At 42.4% G+C, this 18,140-nt stretch overlaps 1 protein-coding gene across 4 annotated transcripts; it reads right to left on the reverse strand.

Moving 5' to 3' along the window:
• Positions 1 to 2,667: 2,667 nt before the first annotated feature.
• Positions 2,668 to 16,975, reverse strand: LOC121568031 (gamma-sarcoglycan-like). Of its 4 annotated transcripts, none has more exons than XM_041878567.1 (9): positions 16,890 to 16,975; positions 16,659 to 16,697; positions 12,672 to 12,866; positions 11,213 to 11,317; positions 9,999 to 10,086; positions 9,127 to 9,243; positions 6,298 to 6,370; positions 6,032 to 6,155; positions 2,668 to 3,567 (listed from the first exon to the last, which is right to left on the reverse strand). In XM_041878567.1, exons 3-9 carry the CDS (start codon positions 12,864 to 12,866, stop codon positions 3,400 to 3,402), a joined length of 870 nt encoding a protein of 289 aa, XP_041734501.1. In that variant the 5' UTR covers positions 16,659 to 16,697; positions 16,890 to 16,975; the 3' UTR covers positions 2,668 to 3,399. The 4 variants fall into 4 exon arrangements, with proteins under 4 accessions (XP_041734501.1, XP_041734498.1, XP_041734500.1 ...); XM_041878564.1 differs by having other exon boundaries at positions 12,672 to 12,869; XM_041878566.1 differs by lacking the exon at positions 16,659 to 16,697.
• Positions 16,976 to 18,140: the final 1,165 nt, after the last annotated feature.

Raw genomic sequence — 18,140 nt, forward strand, 5'->3', positions numbered from 1 at the left:
CCAGACGTGTCCCCCTGCTTAAGCCAGTACATGTCCAGGCCCGTCTGAAGTTTGCTAGAGTGCATTTGGATGATCCAGAAAAGGATTGGGAGAATGTCATATGGTCAGATGAAACCAAAATAGAACTTTTTGGTAAAAACTCAACTCGTCGTGTTTGGAGGACAAATAATGCTGAGTTGCATCCAAAGAACACCATACCTACTGTGAAGCATGGGGGTGGAAACATCATGCTTTGGGGCTGTTTTTCTGCAAAGGGACCAGGACGACTGATCCGTGTAAAGGAAAGAATGAATGGGGCCATGTATCGTGAGATTTTGAGTGAAAACCTCCTTCCATCAGCAAGGGCATTGAAGATGAAACGTGGCTGGGTCTTTCAGCATGACAATGATCCCAAACACACCGCCCGGGCAACGAAGGAGTGGCTTCGGAAGAAGCATTTCAAGGTCCTGGAGTGGCCTAGCCAGTCTCCAGATCTCAACCCCATAGAAAATCTTTGGAGGGAGTTGAAAGTCCGTGTTGCCCAGCGACAGCCCCAAAACATCACTGCTCTAGAGGAGATCTGCATGGAGGAATGGGCCAAAATACCAGCAACAGTGTGTGAAGACTTACAGAAAACGTTTGACCTGTGTCATTGCCAACAAAGGGTATATAATAGGGGTGTAACGATCCATCTACTACATCGATGTAGCGATTTATATTCTTATGATCCAACTACATCGATCTGTGCTCGGCGAGTTGGCCTTTTGGACAACATATATCAATCTAACATCGTTTTAAAATGTAATAAATCGATTGTATCGATACTAGGAAATAACCCATTGGATTTAAGCACGTCAGACTTTATATGAATGTTTTTTCTTAGCACTTTTAATTATAAAGGCTTTAAACATTACTCGATTCAGTCTGCCTATCCGTGACGTCATCGCCCCGCGCCAGCAGCAGCGCAAAGGCGCAAAGACAACAAAACATAGCATGGCGGACGACAGAGGAGAAGCCGACGAGCGAGAAATTATCAAGCCACCATTGCGGTCCTTACAAGAAACAGGAATCTAGGAAACTTCACCTGCACTGTCCAGTATCCAGGTATTTATTTCAGTCACACTGGTTGAATTTTTGGCTAAAAGGTTACTGAATCGATTTCAAGTCACTGAATCATTTCGGATCGTATCGTTCTAAATGAACCAATATCGTCCTTGAATCGTATCGACAACCACGAATCGTGATACAAATCGAATCGTTGTTAAAACGAATCGTTACACCCCTAGTATATAACAAAGTATTGAGAAACTTTTGTTATTGACCAAATACTTATTTTCCACCATAATTTGCAAATAAATTCATAAAAAATCCTACAATGTGATTTTCTGGATTTTTTTTTCCTCATTTTGTCTGTCATAGTTGACGTGTACCTATGATGAAAATTACAGGCCTCTCTCATCTTTTTAAGTGGGAGAACTTGCACAATTGGTGGCTGACTAAATACTTTTTTTCCCCACTGTATGTGGATATATTGAAGCAACATCTCAAGACATCAGTCAGGAAGTTAAAGCTTGGTCGCAAATGGATCTTACAAATGGACAATGACCCCAAGCATACTTCCAAAGTTGTGGTAAAATGGCTTAAGGACAACAAAGTCAAGGTATTGGAGTGGCCATCACAAAGCCCTGACCTCAATCCTATAGAAAATGTGTGGGCAGAACTGAAAAAGTTTGTGCGAGCAAGGACGCCTACAAACCTGACTCAGTTACATCAGCTCTGTCAGGAGGAATGGGCCAAAATTCACTCAACTTATTGTGGGAAGTAGGCTACAGGGGCCTCATTTATCAAAGGCTCATGTGCACAAAAAATAGGCTTATTGTTTGTTTGGGGAAAATGGGAGGTGTTTGATGCACAGGAATTATAATGATGGTAGGCTAATAAAAATATTCAAACATAGGCCTAATGATAAAACAGATGCATTTGCCATTGGTAAGGAGATTGCATAGCAGCATGTCGTCTGTGTTTATTTTACTTTTATTATATAGGCCGAAATCATAATCATAATGCAGGACGTCTCCTTTTCTGACATAACTGGTTTAAATTATTTGCACTACACAACAAATAGTAGGCTACCATTTATCAATCGCTAATTCAATAGCCAAGCATGTACGAAAGTAAATAGACCGGTAGCCTTGATATGTGACAGTAGGCTATGGGTAGGCTACAGTATTGCAGTGCAATAGGATTAGGAGTGTGACATCATAGCCTACTTAATTTATTGACCTATACCAAGGCAGGAGATAGAAACACAATCATGTATTGATAAAGAAAATATAGCACATTTGAGAGAGTGATGAAAATGCATGCTAGCTGTTCCTGTACACTTCCAGTCATTGCACTAGTTCGCAATGGCTCCAGAAAGTACCTTAAAACTTCCTTCAAACTGCATGCAGAGATATACAAATGGTATCCATGAGTTCATCTGACTTTGGTAAGTAGAAAAAGGGGCTTAGTTACCAAAAAGTTATTACTTACAATCAGGGGCGCAACTTTCAAAGGGGACATGTCCCCCCCACATTCTGAAATTGCATTTTTGTCCCCCCCCCCCAGTTTTATCATTGGAATGTGATACAAAACGAGGCAACTGTGTGCTTTAGGACCATGTGGACGCCTCCGAGCGGTCGGGTAGGCTGTTTGGAGTGTTTATCCGACTGGATAAAAAAAGAATATGTTCCCCCCACTTCTAAAACCAAAGTTGCGCCCAATATACAGATTAGTTTGACTGACTATAATCTAATTAGGAAGGTGTTCCTAATGTTTGGTATACTCAGTGTATCTACAGACTAGATCATATCATGCTTTTCTCTCCATTTGCACAATATATTAATACCCTAAGGGCCGGTTTCCCGGCCCCAGATTAAGCCTACACTAAAAATCACTTTCAATGGGAGATTCTCCATTGTGGACTAGGCTTCATCTGGGTCCAGGAAATTGGGCCCACATAAAGTCCTATATTATTGCACCACAAAAAACATATTGCATAGGATGTAATCTGTTAACCAGCTCCTCATTGCCCAGCCATAATACTGTAATTATAAAATAAACAATAATCTCAACTCAGTGTAAACATAAAATGTTATCAACAACTATACTGCATGAGTAAGCCACTTATTAATGTGGTATAAAGTTGTCATGTCACTGTTTCAGTTACATAGTAAAATATTCTCAAACTTCAATAAATGCACCATGGATAAATTACTTAGGAGGATATGTCTGCAGTTCAACTGGCAGTTTTGTTCAGATATGAAAAGTTGTGGTTGTTTTTTTGCTTTTTTGAGGATTCATTTGAAAGTGTTTCAGAGTACCCAATATGAAGGCATTTTCATTCACCATGGTATAATCTGATGGCAAAGACACACGCTAGCACTCTTGGCTTTTGCTGCACGTAGAGGTGACCCCAGCCTTGGACAGGAACAGCTTTCCGCTGGGACAGACACACACTTCGTAGAGTCCCTGAGCATTTCCAGACACCCCTCCATGTCCCAGGGGGAGACTAGGCAGACGCACCGTCTCGGCATCCAGAATCACCTACACAGACAACACACAAAGGGCGGGGTCAGACGCAGAACACACCACTGCTGAAATACATACATTTACATGCCACTAGGGGACAGCATCACTGCTATTTATAGATATCAAGGCCAGTGAGTAAGTCGAATCAATTTTTATTGGCCACATGCGCCGAATACAACAGGTGTAGACATTACAGTGAAATGCTTACTTACAGCCCTTACCCAACAATGCATGTACTTTTTAATAAAAAAAGTAAAATAAAACGACAACAAAAAAAGTGTAAAATAAAATAACAGTAGGGAGGCTATATATACAGGGGGGTACCGGTGCAGAGTCAATGTGCGGGGGTACCGGTGCAGAGTCAATGTGCGGGGGTACCGGTGCAGAGTCAATGTGCGGGGGCCCTGGCTAGTTGAGGTAATATGTACGTGGGTAGAGTTAAAGTGACTATACATAAATAGATGGGGTGGGGGTGGGGGGGCAGTGCAAATAGTTTGGGTAGCCATGATTAGCTGTTCAGGAGTCTTATGGCTTGGGGGTAGAAGCTGTTGAGAAGTCTTTTGGACCTAGACTTGGCACGCCGGTACCGCTTGCCATGTGGTAGCAGAGAGAACAGTCTATGACTAGGGTGGCTGGAGTCTTTGACAATTTTGAGGGCCTTCCTCTGACACCGCCTGGTATAGAGGTCCTGGATGGCAGGAAGCTTGGCCCCAGTGATGTACTGGGCTGTACGCACTACCCTCTGTAGTGCCTTGCGGTCGGAGGCCGAGCAGTTGCCATACCAGGCGGTGATGCAACCAGTCAGGATGCTCTCGATGGTGCAGCTGTATAATTTTTTTGAGGATCTGAGGACCCATGCCAAATCTTTTCAGTCTCCTGAGGGGGAATAGGCTTTGTCGTGCCCTCTTCACGACTGTCTTGGTGTGTTTGGACCATGATAGTTCGTTGGTGATGTGGACACCAAGGAACTTGAAGCTCTCAACCTGTTCCACTACAGCCCTGTCGATGAGAATGGGGGCGTGCTCAGTCCTCTTTTTTTTCCTGTAGTCCACAATCATCTCCTTTGTCTTGGTCACGTTGAGGGAGAGGTTGTTGTCCTGGCACCACACGGGCAGGTCTCTGACCTCCCCCCTATAGGCGGTCTCATCGTTGTCGGTGATCAGGCCTACCACTATTGTGTCATCGGCAAACTTAATGATGGTGTTGGAATCGTGCCTGGCCATGCAGTCATGAGTGAACAGGGAGTACAGGAGGGGACTGAGCACGCACCCCTGAGGGGCCCCCGTGTTGAGGATCAGTGTGGCAGATGTGTTGTTACCTACCCTTACCACCTGGGGGCGGCCCGTCAGGAAGTCCAGGTTCCAGTTGCAGAGGGAGGTGTTTAGTCCCAGGATCCTTAGCTTAGTGATGAGCTTTGAGGGCACTATGGTGTTGAACGCTGAGCTGTAGTCAATGAATAGCATTCTCACGTAGGTGTTCCTCTTGTCCAGGTGGGAAAGAGCAGTGTAATAGAGATTGCATCATCTGTGGATCTGTTAGGGCGGTATGCAAATTGGAGTGGGTCTAGGGTTTCTGGGATAATGGTGTTGATGTGAGCCTTTCAAAGCACTTCATGGCTACAGACGTCAGTGCTACGGGTCGGTGGTCATTTAGGCAGGTTATCTTAGTGTCCTTGGGCACAGGGACTATGGTGGTCTGCTTGAAACATGTTGGTATTACAGACTCAGTCAGGGACATGTTGAAAATGTCAGTGAAGACACTTGCCAGTTGGTCAGCACATGCTCGGAGTACACGTCCTGGTAATCCGTCTGACCCTGCGGCCTTGTGAATGTTGACCTGCTTAAAAGTCTTACTCACATCGGCTACGGAGAGCGTGATCACATAGTCATCCGGAACAGCTAATGCTCTCATGCATGCTTCAGTGTTGCTTGCCTCGAAGCGAGCATAGAAGTGGTTTAGCTCGTCTGGAAGTCTTGTGTCACTGGGCAGCTCGCGGCTGTGTTTACCTTTGTAGTCTGTAATAGTTTTCAAGCCCTGCCACGTCCGACGAGCGTCAGAGCCGGTGTAGTACGATCCAATCTTAGTCCTGTATTGACTCTTTGCCTGTTTGATGGTTCGTCGGCGGGCATAGCGGGATTTCTCATAACCGTCCGGGTTAGAGTCCCGCTCCTTGAAAGCGGCAGCTCCTCCCTTTAGCTCAGTGCGGATGTTGCCTGTAATCCATGGCTTCTGGTTGGGGTATGTACGTACGGTCACAGTGGGGATGACGTCGTTGATGCACTTATTGATGAAGCCAGTGACTGATGTGGTGTACTCCTCAATGCTATCTGAAGAATCCCGGAACATGTTCCAGTCTGTGCTAGCAAAACAGTCCTGTAGCTTAGCATCTGCGTCCAATGTACATGTCTCTGTCACATGTAGTGTAAAATGTAAGTACAGTACTGTCAGTCAATAGCAAGTAAATCACACATTGCCTCACCAGTCCTTCACTGGAATGCAATAGAACATCCATGTTAGATGCCGCTTCGATGTTCCCGGCCAGTGCCTTGACAAAGACTCCCTTTGGTGCATCCATGCTGAGAGAGCGGGTTGGAGACTCCAGCCTGAAACACACAGGAGAACATCAGTTTGATCAGTTCCACATATGACTGACTGTGATGAAACAACAAGTTGCATGAAATTATGAGTTAATATTTCATATCGGCCTCTTCCAAGAGGTCAGTGATTATTAGATCCAACATCTACCTCAAGTCTTTGAAGGGCTCAGCTTTGATCAGGGGCGTCTCTACAGAGTGTTCAAACAGGGCACCTTCTGGACCTAAATAAAAACCAACACACAAGGTGCTCCTCATTAAGTTGATAGTCAATTACAATGAAACATCATTGGAGATACATATTGTAATATAATATCATATGCCATTTAGCAGACGCTTTTTCCAAAGTGACTTACAGTCATTAAATAGTGTTCTATTTAATTATGCTATGTACTGTGAGTGGTTCTACAGTTCTTGGCAGTCAATGTGGTCCTCTGTAGCTCAGCTGGTAGAGCACGGCGCTTGAAACGCAAAGGTAGTGGGTTCGATCCCCGGGACCACCCATACACAAAAATGTATGCACGCATGACTGTAAGTCGCTTTGGATAAAAGCGTCTGCTAAATGGCATATTATTTATTATTATTTAATAGTTTCCCTAGTTGCTTGTCAACTGGTGTTAGTGAGAGGATGACATATGCACAGGCTCAGAGTCACCTCCCACCACCTGGCTTGAAGGAAAGAGGGAATGTTTGCAGTGCTTTAATCACTGTGGATGACAGCTCCCTTGGCCATCTAATTACATCTTCAATACCATCAACTTTTGCCAATCGTATGTTACCATAGCATGCAAAGCTACTCACTAGACATCACACTATAGAGCCTCACTAGGTCTTAGAGTGCTATTTCAACAGTATACACATCTTTAGCTTTGTTCTGTTGGTGCATGGTTTTCTGGCCAAGGTTGTGTTAACTTCTGCTCAGGATTTCTGCTGTTGCATTATAGAGCTTCAGTGTCTTGCTAAAGTGAAATGACCGTCACCGTCCAGCGGTCCGTCAGGCTCCAGATGACCGAGATATAATGAAGCTATCAACGGGCACTCTCTTCAGCTAATTACCCCACACAGCATGAGGGCACTGACCTCTCATCAATTCTAAAACTGGACACAACTAAGATATTTAAGGAAAATAGGCAACTTGAGCATACAGCATTAGTTAGCTTCAATTTACATTATAAATATACTTTAATTATAAATAAACTTCAATTAAAAAGCAGTGTTTGTCACCTTTCCTGTAATTTCAGATGAATGAGCTTCTGACTTTCAATACCTTTTCAAGAACAACTTTTCTGAAAAAGTCAAACTGATCCAGTCCAGTAATTATGATGTCAAATAAAAAGTAATGACTTTAATATGTAAGAAAAAAACTCAGTGATTCAGCACATTGCTCTCATTCCTTTAAAATTACAAGAAGATTAATGAAAACAATGTTTGTAAAGTGCATTCGGAAAGTATTCAGACCCCTTCACTTTTTCCACTTTGTTACGTTACAGCCTTATTGTAAAATAGATTAAATAAATATAAAATCTTTATCAATCTACACACAATACCCCATAATGACAAAGCGAAAACAGGTTTAGACATTTTTGCAAATGTGTTAAAAACAAAAAAAACGTATTTACATAAGTATTCAGACCCTTTGCTATGAGACTCGCAGTAGAACTCAGGTGCATCCTGTTTCCATTGATCATCCTTGAGATGTTTCTACAACTTGGAGTCCACCTGTGGTAAATTCCATTGATTAGACATGATTTGGAAAGGCACACACACACACACACACACACACACACACACACACACACACACACCTGTCTATATATGGTCCCACAGTTGACAGCGCATGTCAAAAACCAAGCCATGAGGTCGAAGGAATTGTCCGTAGAGCTCCGAGACAGGATTGTGTCGAGGCACAGATCTGGGGAAAGGTACCAAAACATTTCTGCAGCATTGAAGGTCCCCAAGAACACAGTGGCCTCCATCATTCTTAAATAGAAGAAACTTGGAACCACCAAGGCTCTTCCTAGCGCTGGCCGCCCGGCCAAACTGAGCAATCGGGGGAGAATGGCCTTGGTCAGGAATGTGACCAAGAACCCAATGCTCACTCTGACAGATCTCCAGAGTTCCTCTGTGGAGATGGGAGAACTTTCCAGAAGGACAACCATCTCTGCAGCACTTCACCAATCAGGCCTTTATGGTAGAGTGACCAGACAGAAGCCACTCCTCAGTAAAAGGCACATGACAACCCGCTTGGAGTTTGCCAAAAGGCACCTAAAGGACTCAGACCATGAGAAACAACATTCTCTGGTCTGATGAAACCAAGATTGAACTCTTTGGCCTGAAAGCCAAGCGTCACGTCTAGAGGAAACCTGGCACCATCCCTACGGTGAAGCATGGTGGTGGCAGCATCATGCTGTGGGGATGTTTTTCAGTGGCAGGGACTGTGAGACTAGTCAGGATCGAGGGAAAGATGAACGGAGCAAAGTACAGAGAGATCCTTGATGAAAACTTTCTCCAGAGTGCTCAGGACCTCAGACTGGGGCAAAGGTTCACCTTCCAACAGGACAACGACCCTAAGCACACAGCCAAGACAACGCAGAAGTGGCTTCGGGACAAGTCTCTGAATGTCCTTGCTTGTAGCGTCATACCCAAGAAGACTCGAGGCTGTAATTGCTGCCAAAGGTGCTTCAACAAAGTACTGAGGAGAGGCTCTGAATACTTATGTAAATGTGATATTTCCGTTTTTTATTTTTGCAGATATTTCTAAAAACCTGTTTATGCTTTGTCATTATGGGGTATTATGTGTAGATTGAGCAGGAGAAAAAACGATTGAATCAATTTTAGAATAAGGCTGTAACGTAACAAAACGTGGAAAAAAGTCAAGGGGTCTGAATACTTGCCGAATGCACTGTAGGTCCTATCTGGAATGCTGTATACACATGTATGGCTAAGTGGTGTGACACTGAAACTGCAGACATGATTGTACCTGTGACTCGGAGCTTGTCTGTCCCAACAACCACCTCTTTGTCGTCGGCAGAAAACAGCATCTTGGTGTTGGAGCTGATGACAAAATTCTGTGCATTTCCCTGGGCCACATCTGGACCTGAAATGACACCAGGGAGAATTATTAGAAACCAGAAGCAGTCAAAGCAGTGGGACTAGGAGACATAGGCTTAGCATAATTGAGATATCATATGCTGTATCACTAAAACATGTAAACAATGCACGCAGCTTTAACATTTGAATGAATTTTTCCACTTTGTCACCTCTAATAGGAAATAAAGCCAGGGTGCAGGTATACCTACTGTAAAACTGACTCTGGGAAGTGAGATATTTAATACACTTCAATACCATCTTCTTTAGAAGAACAGAACAAGATGTTCTTTCCAAACTACTTACGTCTGAGGGGGAATAGACCAAATAACTGGTCTTTAAAAGCCTTAAACTTCCTTCAGAGAGTCACATAGATAGGTCAATGCCTTTTATGGCATAACAACCAAGAATACATAACAGCCTCGTGAAACACCGTAATTCGTTTAGTCGTTTGTTACCCTTCTAATTATGGCACACTCCTCAACGAACCCCGCTGGACAGCTATAAAAAGGTGCACAAATAGTCGTCTCTGTAGGCCTGAGGGCCTTGGTGTAACAGATAGCCCATTCTGGTACTGATGATAGAAAGCTGTGTTTTGATTAAATGGGGTTTTAACATTGCTAATGTTGTATTACATACAGTACAGCTGCAGGACAAGTCCATGAATGACATTTCTGAAGTCTCCATATATCAGTAGAATAGTGCAATTTATTAACATTGCCAGCATGCTGTTTGTGTGCAAGTGTGTGTTTTCTGTCCTCTTACCTACGGATAGACTTCCTGTGACATCATTATTTTCATTGCGGGCATTGAGGGTGACGTTTTCAGATGAGTGCACCAGGAGAGAGGAGTCCTGGAAAACAATAACTCTTGGATCATCAATGTGTGACGAGTACTGAGTATACGAAGAGGCAGGACGCAGGAATTAACAAGGTCAAGGTTTACTTAACAATGAGAAAGAGAAATAACAAACATAGAATAAACTACACAAAGCTTAACAATCACACACAACATCATCCAGAACAGTCCAGGGCTAAACAGGGGTGGTGATGAGATGATGAGGTGCAGGTGCGCTGGAGGTGATTAGGGTGCGTTGGATTTCCATTCCGGTGTTGCCGAGGTGGTGCGCTCAGACCGGTGGCTCAGTAGACCGGCGAATCAGAGTGCCGGAGGGGAGCAACAGGAGGAGACGTGACACAATGAGCACCCTGTGCACGTCATTATCAGATATCACTGGACAGGACTGTAATTGAACATGGGGCACAATCCAAAATGATGCATTGCCAATAAATGCTACAAAATGTATCGTTATGCTCACAGGTTCAAGTACCTGGTCATCACTCTTACCTTCCAGAAAACATGATTTAGTTACAATGGGCTAAAGAGATGTAGCCTATTTGGCCGACTCGTGAAAAGCAGGTTGTGTATAATGAACACTGAATCTCATTAGAAACTGTTGACTTCAGTGATGAATGTGTCAGTCTATAAATGGTGAATACATTGCCCTTTTAATGAAGCTCATAAAGATAGAGTGAGGGGACACAAAGCACAATGAGGAAAAACCATAACATGTAAACAACTGCTGCAAAGTGTTACCATCTGCTGCTGGATTGCACACCATCAACTGTTTTCCACCACAAATATTCAGGAGGTTAATAAGGAACTCGCTGCACTGTGCATCCACAGGGACTGCCAAAGCTTATTGAGTAAGACACATTTCCCAACTATGCAAGAGAGTGATATCAAAATACACAGTATTTAATGACTATACCTCAGAAAAGTTGTTTTGATGTAATTGCCCAGCGTTCTTAACTGGAACCGCTCAACAAACTTTGATTTCTATGGTTTCCTGACAGTGAGTCAGAGCTTGGGAAGCCATACCACTTTATTCCACACAAACCTATTGGACTGGGTGTGGGTGTTTGAGGAGGAGGAGGAGGATGAGGAAGAGAAGAAGGAAGAGGAGCCTGTTTGCTTACCTCTCTGGAGAGGATCTCTTGGGCGTAGAGAGGAAAGAGGAACTCTGACTCGCCGTCCTCAAGCCTCACTCCGTCCGATGTTACTTTTAGATGTCCCATCCCTTCCTGAAATGACAAGCAGAAATAATTTTCTCAGCAATGCATCAGAGAAAAGGCATTGCACAGGGTATCCTACAAGAAATTAACTCACTAACCATAACCATAGTGTCCCCAAGGATTTTTGTGACATCATGTGTTGTTTCTAATTCTGGAGGGTGAGTGAATCTTTTTAGGTGATGGTCTCTGCTGGGTACAGTGTTGGGAGTTAACCACACTGCAGTGAATATATGATTCATAGCACCCCAGGCAATAGTGACTGATAATGATCCAATAGTATTTACATTTAGATTTTAGTCATTTAGCAGACATTCTTATCCAGAGCGGCTTACAGTTAAGTGAGTGCATACATTTTTTTCATACTGGCCCCCCGTGGGAAACGAACCCACAACCCTGGCGTTGCAAGCGCCATGCTCTACCAACTGAGCTACATGGGGCCGTGAAACAAAAGCAGAATCTCTGATTTCAATTCCATCTAATAACTACTTCTCTCAGGCTATATTCCAAAAGGATGGAGGAATCATGAAAAGTGTATATAACTAAGCTTACCTTGCTAGAGGGCAAATATTGGATTTGATTCATCCAACCAGGCAGCCATTGGATGCCAAGGATAAGAGACATGTGGCTATACCCTCCAGGACTGAGGGTAAACTCAAACTAAAGCAGCAGAGATCGATGTGTTTTCTCTGCCAATGCAGTCACTATATTCCCAGGGTGCGTTGTGTTGTTTCAGTTACTCCTAAGCCCCGTTTATACCTGGTGCTAACATGAGTCCTTTGTCCTGATCTTGTCTACTTTCTGATTGTGCCCACATTTCCAGAAATGTGTCTACACATGGTATTAAAATGTGTCTGTTATACGTCTGCATTGTGACCAGATTTCCTGGTCTCTTCCTATATGTAAATTATTTCACAGCTATTCTTGTAAAATAATATTTATTTATTGTAAGATACATATTGATGTAATCAGTTAATGGTGCCACCTGTCAAGGATTTTAGAGGGTGGAACAATGATGATTTTAATGGTTTCTCTGTCCAGATCTGTCTACACTTGTAAGATATCCAGACACAATGCATGTCTGACTACCTAAGGAGGTGGGCAGGATGATCTGATCACAATCAGATCACAATGTGTCCTTTGATTGTCTACACCTGTCTAAAATGTGGGCACAATCAGAATGTGGACAAGGTCTCATTAACAAACATCTCACATTTTCATTGATGCAGGAAAGATTATATTATGTTTTGTCCATACAAGCACCCAACAATCTGTATGTAGTCTACTGTAAAGGTCAGGCAGCATGTGTTATTAATGAACTAGAGCTAAGTGGTCTTTGGAGAGCGATGTCAATGACCCCACATACTGTGTTAAACCACATGATCTGGAGGATCCATATGGTGAGGGCAAAGTTCACGGTGAGGATGATGATGAGCAGCAGGACAAACAGGTAGAGGCAGCGCTTCCTCCAACCGTAGATCCCGATCTTATAGATGGAGTCAGGGACCGGGGCAGGGACACTGCTGTCCTGGGTGGTGGTGACATTCTGCTCCCTCACCATCTGCTGGGGAATACACAGGGACATGGAAATAGGTAGTTTAGATCAATGGACATGTCTGACATCGACTATACATCAACCTGAAGTGGCAGCTCTTTATAATCACCATCATCATGCTTCATCTTATGGAAATTGCCTCATAGCATTAGCAACCATGTACAGTACAATGCCTGTTCTTATGACTCTAAACACCTCCGTCACTAATGATCTGCTGGATATCTGGCCAGAACACGGATGGAAAACTTTAGTATATTTCCCACATCTACTTAAAGATGGCTAACAGTAAGAGAGAGAAAACTCGTCCTCATTCCACTGGCTTTCGTTTTAAGTCCAGACCAAATAGAACTGAACAGAGCGTGATTCTTGGGTTCTATCGGAATGCATGGTCCTATAAATCAACAGTACCAGAGATCTAAATGGCAAAGGCATTGCTGCTTCTTCATATTTATGTCATATAAGAGCAGAGACAACATGAGTCATATATTTCACAAGGATGCGCTGAGAATATAGGCTGTGAGGGCTGAGCACATAGTCATATAGCTTTTTGCCCTACAGGAATGGAGCCAGAGCTGGTATCATATTTAATTTATTAATCAACATTTATACTTTCATTCAAGTCAATGCCTGAAGAAAATGTATTGAGTTGTAGGCAGTAGCTAAATAAAATGCCTTTCACGAACAATGACAATGAAACAAGCCCTTTCACCAAATAATCTCCACACTGAATCCTAGAATCATGTTCAACGCTCCTTGAGTGTCTGTGTAAAGAATACACAGACAAAATGATTAAATGTGACCAATAAAGGTGATACAAATGAATGAATCTGTTCAATTCATTTAATCTCTGTCGACACCAGTGGAGGCTGGTGAGGGGAGGACAGCTCATAGTAATGGCTGGAATGGAGTAGATGGAATGGAATGAAACACTTCTTTCTATTCCATCTACTCCATCACCAGCCATTACTATGAGCCGTCCTCCCCTCACCAGCCTCCAATGGTCGACACCAATACTGCAAAATGCACACATTTAATCAACAAACCATTCCACACAACATAGTTTCTGTATCATCGAAGTTTCCCCAAGATCTGCTGTTTACTTCATACTGACATCTCAACTTGTTGACAAAAACTAAACAAATGGTAAACTGACTGTCTGGTTGATTTGTTTCATGCCAGTCTGGAATGGAGACATAGCAGCTTGGTAGATTTACATATGGACAGATGCTCTGCCTCATTGCAGGAGTAAACATGGTTTCATCATGTTTAAAGATCAACTTTTCATTGTGGACTATAATTCTATCCTGACATGAACAGATGCTAAGCCAGTACAGCACCTCAGTGTAATTTGGCTGGCTCCCAACCAGTAATGTCCACTGTAGCTCAGTTGGTAGAGCATGGCGCTTGCAACGCCAGGGTTGTGGGTTTGTTTCCCACGGGGGGCCAGTATGAAAATGTATGTACTCACTAACTGTAAGTCGCTCTGGATAAGAGCGTCCGCTAAATGACTAAAATGTAAATGTAATGATAAGGTTTACCTGGAGAGGCTGGGGGAGTTAACTGGTAATGTGTGGTACTATTATAGCTCTTTGTTTTTTATTATAACTCCTCATTTTTGTTTGTTAAGACATTTGGTATAAAAATAAAGTTTTAAAGTTTTCTGTGGAAAATAAAACTCAAAATGTGTAACCTCCCATTCCAAAAAACTTGCCAAAGGCTTTTCAGATAAATGAATGATTAATTAATATCAACATGTTGCTCCCTCAACTGTATATCTTAGTGACTATATCAAAGGTAAATGGATGAATAGTATACATGCTCCCTGCTTGGGTCCGTCCCCTAGGAAGAGATTTTTCAGAGAAGATGATAAACACCTAGTCATTGTGGATTCAAAAAGCTTTTTTCCTGCTTTACATTTTTATATTTTAGCAGATGCTCTTATCCAGAGCGACTTACAGGAGCAATTAGGGTTAAGTGCCTTGCTCAAGGGCACATCGACAGATTTTTCACCTAGTCGGCTCGGGGATTAGAACCAGCGACCTTTCGGTTACTGGCACAACGCTCTTAACCACTAATCTACCTGCCGCTGTTACCATAAACATGTAAACTTGCAAAGGCAGCAAGCGTGTTGGCATAAAGGATACAGAGTATCTCTCCCCACCAGGATCCACCTCTCCCCAGGAACCTGTCACACTGTCTCCACAGCCCAGCAGTGATAAATAGCCCTTATTTCACAACAACACAAATGATGTAACAAAAATACCTAACCAAAGGATCACCTCGACAAGGGAATTGTGGAAGTAAACCTTGTTGTGTGAAATGCTTATTTTGCATACCAATGTTCTTTGTATTATTAATTTGACTGAGTCATCAGGATAAATCATAATGACAAATTGGATTTCAACAGTTCCCAAAATTGGTTTCCTCTTGACCCGTCTTATAGTGAATACAAACTACATCTGACTGAAAATAACCATGTACACAGGGCTTATACCCTTGCTTTAAAAAACGGCCCCATAGAATATAAATGACAGATGTCCATGTAGTGTGTTGGCAGTAAGAATTTAAGAAAGTGCATACATGTTAAAACAATTACATTTACATCATTTAGCAAATTGTTGCATTCAACTTATGATAGCAAGTGGACAACCACTTTTTATTTTTTTTCTTCTTTTTTTATTTTTTATTACACTGTAATAATATTTTGTAGAGTGCCTAAAAGTGCCTAAATGAATAATAAAGGTTGAATAACTCTGAAATGTTAATTGAGGTGTTAATGAATCTTCTCTACCTAATTAATTTAAAGAGAAGCATTAGGATGTCTACTGCTAAAACAACAGAGGGGGAGCAGCCTGGTGGCTGAAGGTTTTCAGGCTCCAGTTTCAGAGTACCAGCCACAGACCAATCCTATCATAGCAACCCAAATAAACATTCCTTAAACAACCTTGCCACTGGACTGCCATGGAAAGAATCCTCCTCAGCTAATGTGCTATAGGAAACAAAATGCTAGTCATGTCACTTTCACAGAACACAAGCCTAGTAGTTGAACGCAATTCTTTATGAAGCCCGATCACATGAAAGGGTTTTTAAACTAATTTCAAAAGTCCAATAGTCCCAAAAGATTTCACTGTCCTCCTGTGATGAAGAGTATTGAGTTCACCTCATTGACGTTTACCGATGCTTTTTTATCTTGGAGCCCTTGTCCATTAACCTCAAACCAGTGATGCTACTTTTACTGCCCTGTTCTGTCTTCACTCATATGAAGCTAAAGGGCTGTAGCAGTACTGTGTATACTGCTGACTGCCTGTCTAAATCACTAGGGTCTGACTCTAATTGAGATTCCAGGCTTCTCTTAGCACCCCACTTTGACCTGATCAGGCACCAGCAGAACTTAATAGTGAGTTACAAATTACTTTCTCAAATTGTTAGCTGGAGGATATTCACTTATAAAGACTGCTGGGGAAAAAACAATACTCAGAGGAGCTCAGATATGAGCTGTCAGAAAGAAGTCAATTGAAAACCAAGCCCTCTCCGTTCTCTGCTAAGTGTTTTGTCTCTGTCTAAGCTGCTGTGTCCATATCTCCCATCTGCTATAATGCTTCCACTTCTAAACATAGGGCATAGCATTGGGTTCTACATTTTAAAAGAGCCACAGGACATAACATGAGCAAAACTAATCAATGAACATAAATTATAAATGACATAAAAAAATGTCTGTCTTTCAATATTCTTGACCATGTATGGTAAAATTATTACCAGCACATGAAACAATAATTCTGGGGAAATAAATACACTTACATTTAAATTGAAGATTCTCTTTCTATGAAAATCACAAATCTAAAATAAAAACAAAGAAGCAAAACAGGACACCAATGTCACCACCAGACACATACAGACATGTCAAAGTTTAGACTGTAAAGACTTGAGTTGAAACACTAGAGCATTCAAAAGCTGCAGATATTCACAGAGCACGGACTCGTACAGTAGCAATGACATTAAGTAGTTAAGAAAGCAGAGCATGTTGCCTACCTTTGTGTGCTGAGACACAGCTTCCTCTCCGGTAGCAAACAGAGCTCCTCTGAAGCAACAGCAGCAAAAGGGGTAGCAGCGGTGGAGCCCTTGCCTCGGATGTGTCAGGCGTTCAACAGCTGCGTGCCATAAATCTAGCCATGGAACTGCCCCAACTAATCACCACGAGACGGCGCTCCCACTTCCTGCATATCCAATGTACCTCTCTCTCTACCTTGGGCTTCCCTTCTGTTGATTATCCTCTCAAATCATGTGTCTCTCTGAGCAGCCACTGCTCATTGATACAGCAGTGTCTGGGACTCTGGGAAATACATTCAAAAGTGTCGACGGGGGAAATCAGTTATCTGGAATCTGATTTGTGCCCGTAGCTTTCATGAATAACAGTGTGTCTGGAAAAGCATGCGCTTGAGTCTAATTTACGAGGCTTCAGTTATAGCTTTGACATGGGAGTTTGGCGGTGGTCTTCTTGACAGCTTCAGTATGACAGGTAGACCTAGTTGATCTTGTGGAGGGCTGTCAGTGACAGAAGAGACAGGCAGACCACATCTTTACAGCATGTATTAAATACTCATGCTAAAATGTTTATTCTATTCTACTACAATTTACATTATGTTACACAGGAGGATGGCGGCACCTTAATTGGGGAGGACGGGCTTGTGGTAATGGTTGGAGCAGTATAAGTGGAATGGTATGAAATACATCAAACACATGGTTTATGTGTGTTTGATGCCATTATATTGGCTCCGTTCCAACCATTATGAGCCATCCTCCCTTCAGCAGCCTCCACTGTCATTATTCTTAACTTGTATTATTGGTGTTGCATTGTCTAGAAGGAACCTGCAAGTAAGCATTTCGTTGGACGATATTTACCATGCGTATCCTGTACAAAAGACTAACAAAACTTGTATTGATAGGGGTGTGTTATTGTAGCAGAAGTTGAAATGGAAGCAGTGTGGGGAAGTTATGCATAGAGCTTTGTATAATTTCACTCAACCTTGATTCATCCTACTGTCATATCTGAAGACATGAGAAATTGCTACCAGTGAATACAAACACACAAATGGCTGGGTGCATGTGCTTATCTGTTTTTAGGTAAAATAGATTAATTTAAATGCATGTTTTGGTAATTTGACAATGTGTAAAAAAAAAAAAAGTGCTCTAGTCCAGAGCTGATGTGGATACTTTTTTTTTTTTTTTTAAACCACCACTCAACACAAAAGTGCCATTTGATCTGATGGTTTAGTTTCAAAA

This window comes from Coregonus clupeaformis, chromosome 6 (genome assembly GCF_020615455.1).
Source record: "Coregonus clupeaformis isolate EN_2021a chromosome 6, ASM2061545v1, whole genome shotgun sequence".
Classification (NCBI taxonomy): Eukaryota; Metazoa; Chordata; class Actinopteri; order Salmoniformes; family Salmonidae; genus Coregonus; species Coregonus clupeaformis.